At 34.4% G+C, this 10,918-nt stretch overlaps 2 protein-coding genes across 2 annotated transcripts; one reads left to right on the plus strand and one right to left on the minus strand.

Annotated features, from left to right (window-relative positions):
* Positions 1–131: 131 nt before the first annotated feature.
* LOC129575957 (female-specific protein transformer-like) lies at positions 132–3,561 on the minus strand. Its single transcript, XM_055460225.1, has 5 exons — positions 3,357–3,561; positions 2,986–3,104; positions 1,077–1,255; positions 668–955; positions 132–536 (listed from the first exon to the last, which is right to left on the minus strand). Exons 1-5 carry the CDS (start codon positions 3,383–3,385, stop codon positions 267–269), a joined length of 885 nt encoding a protein of 294 aa, XP_055316200.1. The 5' UTR covers positions 3,386–3,561; the 3' UTR covers positions 132–266.
* A 5,722-nt stretch (positions 3,562–9,283) lies between these two features.
* On the plus strand, positions 9,284–10,918 carry LOC129575960 (uncharacterized). Its single transcript, XM_055460232.1, has 6 exons — positions 9,284–9,439; positions 9,584–9,688; positions 9,750–9,851; positions 10,242–10,424; positions 10,493–10,579; positions 10,676–10,918. The coding sequence occupies exons 2-6, from the start codon at positions 9,618–9,620 to the stop codon at positions 10,764–10,766; spliced, it is 534 nt and encodes a 177-aa protein (XP_055316207.1). The 5' UTR covers positions 9,284–9,439; positions 9,584–9,617; the 3' UTR covers positions 10,767–10,918.

Consider the following 10,918-nt stretch of genomic DNA (forward strand, 5'->3'; position numbering starts at 1 on the left):
CCGAGTTGACCCAAAAACTAATTAATCTGTTCGGTTTTTTTCTCTTTCGGTAAATTTTATGCTAAACTGATAATGATGATCGACCTATTTTTTTCTAGTATTTTCTTCGCTGGAATTAATGTCAAAGAATGTTTATAAAAACAATCGAAAGAATTACATTTATTGAAAAAAAGAAAATCAAGTGTTTTTTTGAGTAGACAAATTTTGGAGCGTAATTTTGAACTGTGTTTGGAATTGCATTCTCCTTTCGCTAAAATCGAATAAGTTCATGGGCGACGCTGGAACGGTCTCCTCTGCGTTTGCGGATTGTTCGGTCGAAATGGTCGCCTAAACGTTTGCTGTGGACCAGAACGTGGATAGAAAAATGGTCGGAATGGCGGTCGAAATGGTGCCCTCATTGGACCATAGTAGTTGGGATCGTGCATCTGTGGTGGCGCCATGGGCGGCCGAAAACCACCTTGCGGATATAAATAGGGCATTGGCATCGGTTGCATCGGATGTGGATGCATGTAATTTGGCATCATCGGTTGAGGTACCTATGACAAAGAATGTTTGGATTTAGTAAGATTTCCAGAGAATTCTTAATCCTAATGGGGCTGCACCGAATTTCAGATCAGTCACCAATGAATTGCAAATTGATTTGGAAAGCATTAATCGAAAAACTCACAGGAACAATTATGATTTGCGGCTGCTGATTATTCCTGTCATCCGTAGATCGAGTTGTATCGGTTGATCGTTGGTTTTGAGCCGTTGAACGATCATGATTCTGATCTCCATTTTCCGGCCGTTCTCGTCGATTCGCATCACGCTTCTCTAGCTTATATTTTTCATACCGTGTGCGTTTCTTCTGGGCGCGCGACAATTTTGGTCCACGAGCTCTACGCTCTTTGTAAACTTTTTCAATCCGTTCTTTCTCCCTTGCAGGGTCAATGAAATACGGTTTGTGCTTGCTTGACTGAAAGAGTTTTAAAAAAATCACGGTCAAATTTTTTTCGAAAAACAATTGATTTCAGTACTGCGAAATTGGGCGAAAGCAATTAGTATTTATTATCAAATTCATGAGATGGTTAACGAACCGTTGAAGATGAAGAGGATGAGCCTGATGAGCCAGATGATGATGATGATGAATCGGATGAAGATAGACGCCTCCTGCGGGAGTGTTCTTTTTTTCGGTGACTACGATCATTGATGGTTGTTTGAGATGTTGATAGAGCGGTCGATGTTGATGGTTGAGGCTCACGTGATCGGGTTCGATCTAAATTTCATTCGAGAGAATATCGATTGTGCGTTAGATTTGCATTTGACATGAAACGACACTAGAGTGTCAAAGTTCAGTTGGCACAAGAGTGCCAGCTTTCAGAGAAAAATCGATTTTTGTTCAGTATATTCTTAGTTGGTATTCACTATGAAATTCGTACTCAATAATTTCTTCCAAATTTACAGAATTCAAAGTGTAAAGCGCGTATGTGCGTTCAATCACTTATGTTCTAATTACCCTAACACTTCGATAATTCGCTTAGTCAATCACATGAGAAAAACGATTAATTTGACTAAAAAATTCCGATGGAGATTATGTGGTAGATGTGTTCAGTGTACGCCTACGTTTAGCCAAATTACCTAGACCTGTTTTCCAGTGATTAACCGCATTCTAAAAAAAAATAATCGACGAGCTAAACTGCTTTTCTAACAAGCAATTTTTTGTGTGTAATTTTCGATTCTGGAAGAATGACAACGATATTTACTTTTTCTACAAAATCTACATTTGTATCAACTTTGGCGAATCATTGTCAAACCAAGCGATGTTGATTGATACAATGTTGATTGTTGGCTGAATGGGAATGCGTTCCTTGTTAGAAAAATCGACGTAGATGATCCATAAAATAATTCGATCCGCCAGATCCGAGATTCCAGATTTTTCAATGTTGGATTCATTGATATTCCATTATTTTCGTTCGTTTTGCTTCGAAGACGTGTCAAGCAAACGATGATGAATGACATGAATCTGTTCCAACTCTTCCCAGTGCTTATTTGTCTAAAATGAAGAAAAGAAGTTATTCAAATTGTTCGAATCGCAGATTACATTAGATACAAACCATTGATTGACCGATCCATCGAATGTAGCCCATTCATTTTAAATCTGACGAGTTGATTGATGATGAGTTGATTGCAGCTCAATTCAGGCTGTGATAAACATTGCAACTGCATAAATATTCCATGACCCCATGATTCAGACATTTTCGATTGACATTCGACTTTAATTTCGACTATTTAAATGAACACATAGCTCTTAAATGCTATGTTATCCGAATGAAATGAGTACGACCGCGGAGTCATATCTAATTTTGTTGTGCGTTCTTATCGTTATCACAAGGATTGCATTCGCAATGAGCAATGACTCACCGGAATAATTGTTTTGAAAACTTTTCTACATCGTTCTGTTCATTAAAAATTTATTCAATTCCAACCTACAACAGAACTGATGATGTATCAAAAAATTTGTGATTTTTCCGCACACAAACCATTGAATCATTTCAAAATCATTCGCCGAAAGAACGGCTGAGATAAATGAATAATGAATATATTGGCTCAAAGCGATGCCAGAATATCAACTAAATGGCGTGCGGCCCAGTGCGAGAGAGTTATTTCAACAACTCAGAATATCAACATTTTAAAGTTTAGGTGGAAATCTCAGTCATTCTTTCTATTCAAAAGAATCGATCCAAATTATATCGACTACCTATTTCAAATTACGTTCAATTGCGAAATATATTTATAATTTAATTTTATATCCATGATATTTTTTTTATTTGATGATAACTGTCGTGGTCGTACTGCATTTACCAAAGAAATAATTTGCGCTAAATTTCAAAATCGCTATTCTTTTTACCATTTTGTACAATCGAAAAGTGTCAGATACTCTCCAGGAACATTTATGCATTCACACGTTTTCACCGCAAACGACTGGTAAACCAAGACAAAACATACCGCTTTCGCTATCTCTATCTAATTCTAATCTCTCGTGCCCAGGATGTATTTGCAACTCGTCTGCATCCGGCGAAAGATTCGATCGACGATATGATTTCGGTATAAACTTCTTTTTATTGCTATAAAAAAATGAAATAGAAAATCTATTAAAACGTATGCCACAGCTCGATTGAAATAATTTTGGGCAAATTTTAAATAAAAAAAATCTAATCGAATTTTTTGTGAAGAAAATTAATTGTCTTCCGAATTTTTATTCGGAATCCTAAAAAGTATAAAAATTTACGTTTTTGTTGAATGTCATCTGTCACTGGGAAATGTGGGCATGGATTCTTTGTTCTATTGCATCGAATAATGCAAAATGATTTACTTACGGGTTTGTTGAGGAGCTCGGTCTGTCCATTTTCCGACCGTTTCCCTTGTTTTATTTTAATTTTTCCACGAAGCTCTGCACGTATCTATTCTAAATTTTTCTGGTCCGCAAAAAATGGCTGAAAAATTAAATAAAAAAATGTTTTGTTCACAACTATTTATTCCGCGTCAAAAGCTATGGCCATATCACGTTTGTTGTTGCTGTCATTTGTACACACATTTCAGTATGTCAAATGTTCGGAGACGCGTGATGTGTGTACATGTGTCTATGTGTATATGTGTGCATGTTGTTGTGGAACACTCGCGATAACACCAAAATCGCACCGCATATGTGTGTCTCTCGTCGATGCGTGCGTGTATGTGTGCGGTGTGCGCTAATGCATTACATGTACGGGAGACACGAATATTGCTACATACATTGTATTGCGTTGTACGTTAACTGAAAAAAATGCACCATTAAGTGATTGAACACAGTTAGTGGTACCATCTATAATTTGCACTCTTCTTTACATACACCTTTAACCGTTTACCTACTTTCCTCTTTCTTCTCTTTCGGTTCGAGAAAGAGTATCAATGCAATCTTCTGTCAATGCGAAACAGTAAGACGAAAAGTATTTAAGCGATTTGAAATGAACGAAAGTCTAGAACAAATCACTACTTCAAAATAAATTGCAAATGATGAAATGGAAGTAATCGAAAATCTCTCAAAAATTCCATGAGATACATTTCAAAAAATGATAATTCAACAATTGCATGCACTCAACCGCTTTTGAACAGAATTTTTCTATTGATTCGATAATATTTTTGCATAGAAAGAACGCGCTTCTTCATCTTTTGTGGCGAAAATTAGTTTGAATTTCTTTGAATAACTTCTTCCAATTAATTAATTGCGCATTTTACAGTAATTAACGGTGTGCTATCACAGAGTTTTCCGTTCATTGCAATGTTTCTCCTTTGATGTTCCTCTTCCAAAAATTGACTGCAAATAAATGATACGCACAACAAATGCAGCAACAAGCAGAAATGCCTAACTGAGTAAGAAGAGAGATTTTCAGCCAATTCGAAGATGGTCAATTCAATTTCCAACTGATTTCGTGTGGAATGGTCGATATAGTTTAAGGTGATCAGACGTACGGATTTCATCCGCACAGTACGGAATTTCTAAGCTGGTTTCGTCAAATTATCTGTACTGCTCGGATTATATTTAGGTACTAGCTTATACGGATTCGTATGGATATTGTAATATTTATGGCGGATTTGTACAGTTTTTTAACAATTTGTGCCAGTATACGGATTTTTCGGTTCAATTTTGTCGATTTGTAGGGATGTTTTGTTTGGAGGAGATAGTTACGTTAATATAGTTATTGTGTTTGTGTTCGCAAACCTAGTGTTTTGCCAAAATCGTTCTGAGCTAAAGCTGTGGATTTAATTTTAAACCCGGATTTGGCATAAATGATGAACAAAGTCCAGACTTCTGGTATTAGTAAACAGATTGATGATGTTTTGAGATGAAATTGGCGCTGCTCTAATTTCGAACCTCTGAACATAGCACAAACAATAGTCTAACGTTTACTTGAAATTTACGAAATTGATAAAAAAAATATGACACTAATAATTTTTGAATTTTGGACATTTTATTAGCAGATTGAAAACACATTTATTGCTTATAAAACTAAGAAACTTTTGTCTTTCATCATTGAATTCTATGATTTTTAGTGATAATATTCAACGCGACGCGATGAATATCGTTTCATTTCGATCATTTGTAAATTGGTATCTCCGTTTGCGATGCTCCATTTAGTTCTCAAAAACATCTCTTCCGGAACATAGATTGTTAATTTTTGTGCCCCAAACACTTTTTGACGTACTTTGTCCAGAGTTGATAACTTCAGAATGTTTTTCTGATCATCATAATCATCATTGTGATTACGTAATGCGAGCATCTTAAGTTTTGGTGGCCTTTGAACGATTGATAAAATACTTTCAACATTTGCATTTGCAGTCCATAATCCCTGAAGGTTCACAAATTTCTCTGGAATTAGTTTTGAATCCAATGTAACGTCCCTAAATCTTGGGCGAATTTTCAACTCTTTCAAATTAGGCAATTTGGGCAAAAATTGTGCATTTTCCCCACGATAAACATTCAATCTCTCAAGACCACGAAGTGAAGAAAAAGCAGCACCAAAACTATCCTCGGTTGGAAGTAGATATTTATGAATGTCCACTTCTATATGCAATCGTCTGTAGAATTTTTGATCATAAAGTACATTCAACACTGTACATAATGCAGCAAATGAACTGGTTATCATTAGGTCTCGAATCTTCAGTAAATCCAGCTGCACTCGGAAATTCGCGATTTCATTTCGGTGTTTCCAGATGTCATCCCCTCTGGCAGAAAAGGTTCGAAGATTTGGATTCTTTTGGAAAAACAACTCCAAGCCATTTATCGAACCGATCGGAATGAGCTCGAGGTGTTCAAGTTTTGGATATTTCTGGCGCATCCATGAATGTCGCTCTGTCATCTCTTTAGTTTCAAAAATGTTAAATTCCAAACTCAGAGTCTTTATATTATCGCACCGTTTCAATATCGTACGTAAATTCACTTTGACGTGACAGCTCCTTATATTTACCACTTCTAATTTGCGAAGAAATCCGTTGAGTGCGTTTATCACATTTTCGTTTAAATCGATGTGGTCAATAATAATATTGTTGATTGATCGAAACTCGTTAGGATGTGATGAAAAGTAGACGTGTGATTTCGGATCTCTTGTGTCGAATGTCATGTTTGTAACAAATTGATTGAATGTTGATGATGAATATATACTTGAATAACGGACACCAAAACAAGATAAACGCGGTTTACCAGCGGCCATGCGTAATTCAGCATTTGAATAGTTTCGTTTAAAATATTCACCGGCCACTGTGTGCATCGCTTTGCATGTTTGGCCAAATGAGTCGAGATCTGCTAGTGACAAATACTCGAATATTTCGTCAAAACAATCGATGTCCAACTTGAATAATTTCGGCGATGTCTGCCCATTCGATGGACCAGCCACGGGTAATTGTTGATTATTTTGCTCATTTTCTTGGGATAATTTTGGTCACTTAGGTGCATTGGCTTCGGTTTCTTGATAGTACATCTTGGTGAACGTATATTCGCCGAACGATTGAGTAGTTTCACTGTGAAAATAATTACAAAATTCAATCAATTTCACTTTTAAATGTTTCGACGATGCTTTAAAATAGTTCAAATCCAACCAAGACTCGTCTTTTAATCAAATTTTGGTAACAAGCCCGAAAAATGGAATGCGTCAAACAAGTACGACTAACGACTAACGACTGTGTACAAAGTGCCGACTTTTATAACTAGTAACTTTTCAACAGTAGAAAAAAGAGAGAATGTATGCCTTCCTGGTTGAGTGTGGCTTGGTAGAAATAAATGCAGCGGCTTTTAAATGATTTTTTTGCTGACATTTAAAACATTTTGCATTGATTTTGAGATACTGTTGACAGTGAGATCGGATATCGTATATACTTTTTCTTAACCCTCACGATAGAAATCCAATTATTTGGCAAAACTGCTGCGAAAACGAAATGATAATATCATTTGAAATTCAATGAACGACAGCTCGACAGCTGAAATTACTTGTATTTTTTCTAGAAAAAAATCATTCATCAAAATGTAGCAAAAAAGATCTATCATTTTCGATTTAAATTATACATAAGACACGCATACACACATCCACAGTTGATATATCAGCAAAAAATTATAAACAGTGTGTGCGAAGTTCGCACTGCGAACTACAGATGTGGATATTTGTTTTGTTTCAATGCTTTCAAAATCGATTTCATTCATACACACCCACACACATCTACATATTTCATTAAACTATTTTTTAATTGCATATCTATGGGTGAGATTGAGAGTAGTCTATGTTTCATTGACTTTGTTACGAAAGAGAAGAGCAAGTTTCTGTCGACTTAAAAATGGTTAAAAGCGAGTATGTTCGTTTTTAGCGGGTCCTCGCGGTTTTTCACGGTTTCCGCGGAACTGATAAGAGATAAGAGATAATTGTCTTCAGCTTAGTTATAGAAGACCTCGAGTACTACAACTTTGCCGAAGACACCATGTTGTTATCTTTTATCAGTTGCGCGAAAACCATGAAGACCGCGGAGGCTAGACGGTACTACAACATACTCTACTTTAACGCCAACAGAATCATCAGAAAACATACTCGCCTTTTCAAAAATATAAATCGAAAAAAAAACATACTCCACTCTCAATCTCACCCATAGATATGCACATAAAGTGCCGATCAAAAGTTTGGACCCACTTTAGAAAAAACGCATTTTTCGACAAAAATTGGATTATTTTTATAAAAACTGAATATATTTTGGTTTCGATTCGTAAATCTTACGGAAATAAATCGTTTATCATATTCCAAAATATCTGCCACAAGTGGATTTTTGTTAATTACATTACTCAGGAAAAAAATACTTTACACGATACCTATACCTGAAGCGGCTAAAATGATGAATTCCGGGTACTTTATTGTCAGAAGGTATATAAGATTTCTCATTGCTTTGGATGAAAAATGAAAGTTTTTCTATTTTGGTCAATATTTACATGTAGTTTCACCATTTTTGTGAAAAAAATATTTCTGCTCGCACAGCAAAAAGAAATCTCACGTAATTTACAAAAATCCACTTGTGGCAGATATTTTGGAATGTGTACGAGCCATTTTGAGTAATTTCCAAACAATTACATGCACAGTAGTTGATAATATGTGCAAAGATCGGTACCAACTCAGATGATTTTCATACAAAAAAATGAACTCAATTTTTACTATTTAATGATCAAATTTCTCAAACCAATCCAATAACATCCTACATTTTAAGTCTAAAACGATTTATTTCCGTAAGATTTACGAATTGAAACCAAAATATATTCAGTTTTTATAAAAATAATCCCCTTTTTGACGAAAAATGCGTTTTTTCTAAAGTGGGTCCAAACTTTTGATCGGCACTGTATGTAATTACAGATGAGTAATAGTATGAGATACATACAAAAAGTTCAGAATATTGTATTGCTGAGTCCCTAACCAATTTTAAAAACTAGCGCCACATTCAGCTATTTGAATAACACATTGTGGTAAAAAATGTACCCTCCCGAGTCCCTAATTTTCTGAACTCTTCTTCATGTGTGAAAGAGTCAATGAATTCTCAATTCAATCTGTTTTGCAAGTAAAAAATTTTCGACACATAGTTAGTGTTTTTTCACTATTTTGGTGAATTCCCATTCAATTAATGGCAAAAAAGTGATGAAAATTTTTATAATTCCAAGACGGAATGGAACAAAATCTTTTATTGAAAAAAAAAAAAAAAAAACGAACAAACATTAACTGGCAAATTTTTATTTAAAGAAGTTTGTTTGTCATTCGAAATCGTTTCCATGATAACCGTAAAATCATATTTTAATGTTAAACAATTTAATTATGACATAAAATCTAATGTCAAACCAATTCTCACCTCATTCATAATTGCTTAGCACGCCATCTTTTATACAATGACAATACTCAAAGTGTTTTGCAATGGAACGGACTTAAATTTTTTTTTTGAAAAAACGAAGTTAAATTTAAATCAATTAATGTTTAAAACGAAATGAGAATAATTAATGTTTTTTTTTAATTGTATGATTTTATGAAAGAAATGTTTTTTCATTTAATTTTTATGATATAAATGTGCCTAAATTAGACAAGTAGTTTTATCTCGCTAGATGGCGTGGGTTACAGTTGGGCTTTTAGCCCGAACGCGCGGCTCATAAATGATTGTAATTGTGACCAACTTCAGGTCAGTCTACATTCCAACTAAACCAGACGTGTTTCATTTCACTCTTCTCTACCACTGTTGCAGCCTCTGTAGTTTTTGAAAAATTGACAAATAAAATTTAAATCGATATTCAATTCATTTTGTTTGTAGAATATCAGTGAGAATAATTAAATTTGATTGTGACATCAACAATCAGTACATAATATTTCACTCTAGAAACATTCACATTTTTTTTTCGCTGTCGTAAATCAATATCGTAAGAATATCGTTCATATTGTCATATTACCCAGAGATTGATATGAATTTAATAGATTGAATTGTATTCACATATGTATTTTAATGGTGATCGTTTTTTTTTTAATAAACGCTATTTTTATTTTTTCTAATTCCTTGTTTTAAGATTGATAAATCGGATTAATTTGAGTTATATCACGATGACGTCAGTCCGAAAACTGATTGATAATAATACTAGATGTTTCGTGAATGAATGTTCCGGCCTTATCGAGTAAAAGAATTTATTTTTATTTATTTCTATCCAGTATTTTTATATCGAAATCTGATTTCAGTGGACTGTTCAAGGGTCACGCATCGTATGACCATCGTGCTAAAGAAGCTGATCTTATGATCGATTCGATCAAGGATTTTATGTCAAAGTTGGAAATAACAATGTAAGTGGAATTAAAAAAAACAACAATCAGTGGATTCGTTGAGTGCTATATTGTATGAACATGTTTTCGATTGTCATTTAAAACGTGATAATAACCCGTGGCTGATGCACTACGTACAGCATTTGGCCAATATTTTTGTGTTGTTCGCTGTTTTTGTACCATTTGTGCGGCATCATGACCTTTTCGCCGAAATTTCAGCTCTTTTCCATCATCGATGCCCGGAAATAGATTTGCAATTATTTGGTCCGGTAAATCATTGCATTTAAATGTGGCCGTACTAACGCTCTTTCAATCACGATTTTTTAATATATTGATAATTCATGAAATTTCATTCGATTTTTTATGAGATCTCAAATGACTCTAATATTCATCTGAAATTTCATATTTCAGCTTAGTTTGGCAGAAAAACATCAACAACAAAAGTTTTGAAGATACAGCGATAGACCTAGAATCAACGAATAGTTCTAGCGAATGCGAAGCTTCACCACCCAAAAAGAATCCATTATTGTCACCGCATGAGGAATTGAAACACAAAATGGAAAATATCATGGAATTTTATTCTTCCATTAAACAGTTAGTCAATTCATTTTATTTTGGTTATTTAGTTTTCCATATTCCAATGTATCGAAATATTTTTTCAGGAGAATATTTCTCTCCGGCAATCTCATATATGCTAAACGTTTGATGGGCAACCTCAAATATCTGAAAATGGAGATGGAAAATTTGATGTAAGTGAAAATAAATTTAAAATCTCGATTGGCGGCTTCCAAATTTATTTTTATTTTATTTTTTTTTTATTTATTCACATTCATTTTAAATTTCAGAGTAATTATACAAATACGAATGGAAAAAGAAGAAAAAACATTCGCAAATGCAGCTGCTGGAAAAGGCCATTCGTCCAGAAATGAAAGTTGACCAGATTAATCATTTTCATTCCGGATCATTATCATCCCAAACGAACAAAATATAACAAACTAATTTACTTATCTATCCGAAAGCGAACGAACGGTAAACACACACACACACACACACACACACATCCACAATTTCAATTCCGATACAAACGA

This window comes from Sitodiplosis mosellana, unplaced genomic scaffold (genome assembly GCF_009176505.1).
Source record: "Sitodiplosis mosellana isolate CC-2019 unplaced genomic scaffold, AAFC_SMos_1.0 Smas_scaffold_6170, whole genome shotgun sequence".
Taxonomy (NCBI): Eukaryota; Metazoa; Arthropoda; class Insecta; order Diptera; family Cecidomyiidae; genus Sitodiplosis; species Sitodiplosis mosellana.